Here is a 596-nt window from a genome sequence, read left to right as displayed (position 1 = left end):
CGGGCAGGAGCCGGAGCCGGAGCCCGCGCCCGGAGGCGGGGTGGAGGGGATCGGGGCTCGCGGAATTGCTCTGAAACTTTTCGTCCAACTTCTGGGCTGTTCTCGCTCCAGAGGAGCCGTGGTCCGCTCCGGGGAAGCCCAGCCGAGCGAAGCGGAGAGAAGTAGTCCTAGCTCGGGCCGGGAGACGCCGCGGCCGCAGGAGGCGCGGAGTGAAGAGGAGAGGGGGCCGCAGTGGGCGCTCGGCTCTCGGCAGCCGGGCTCATGGACGGGTGAGGCGGCCGTGTGCGCAGACAGAGCCCCAGCCGCGCGCGCGCCCCAGCCCCAGGCCCGGGCCCGGGCCTTGGCTCCAGGAGGAAGCGGAGCCCGCCAAGGCGGGGAGGAGAGCGGGCTGCCCCGCAGCCCGATCCGGAGAGGGAGCACGCGCCGCGCCGGCCCCGGCCGGGCCTCTGAAACCATGAACTTTTTGCTTTCTTGGGTGCATTGGACCCTTGCCTTGTTGCTCTACCTCCACCATGCCAAGGTAAGCGGCCGTGCCCGCCCGGGGGCCGCGGGGCCGCTGCGAGCGCCTCTCCCGGCTTGGGGACGTGCCTGCGAGC

At 72.8% G+C, this 596-nt stretch overlaps 1 protein-coding gene across 1 annotated transcript in view; it reads left to right on the top strand.

Annotated features, from left to right (window-relative positions):
- Position 1: 1 nt before the first annotated feature.
- LOC105987731 overlaps positions 2-596 on the top strand; it is a gene marked incomplete at its 5' end in the record, with an annotated part of 24546 nt that continues 23951 nt past the window's right edge. The window contains one exon of the mRNA XM_013019087.1: positions 2-558. Coding sequence (XP_012874541.1) covers positions 2-558 — 557 coding nt within the window. The remainder of the gene's footprint in view (positions 559-596) is intronic.

This window comes from Dipodomys ordii, unplaced genomic scaffold (assembly GCF_000151885.1).
Source record: "Dipodomys ordii isolate 6190 unplaced genomic scaffold, Dord_2.0 Scaffold44, whole genome shotgun sequence".
NCBI classification, from domain to species: Eukaryota; Metazoa; Chordata; class Mammalia; order Rodentia; family Heteromyidae; genus Dipodomys; species Dipodomys ordii.
This window is presented reverse-complemented; position numbering and strand designations above follow the sequence as displayed.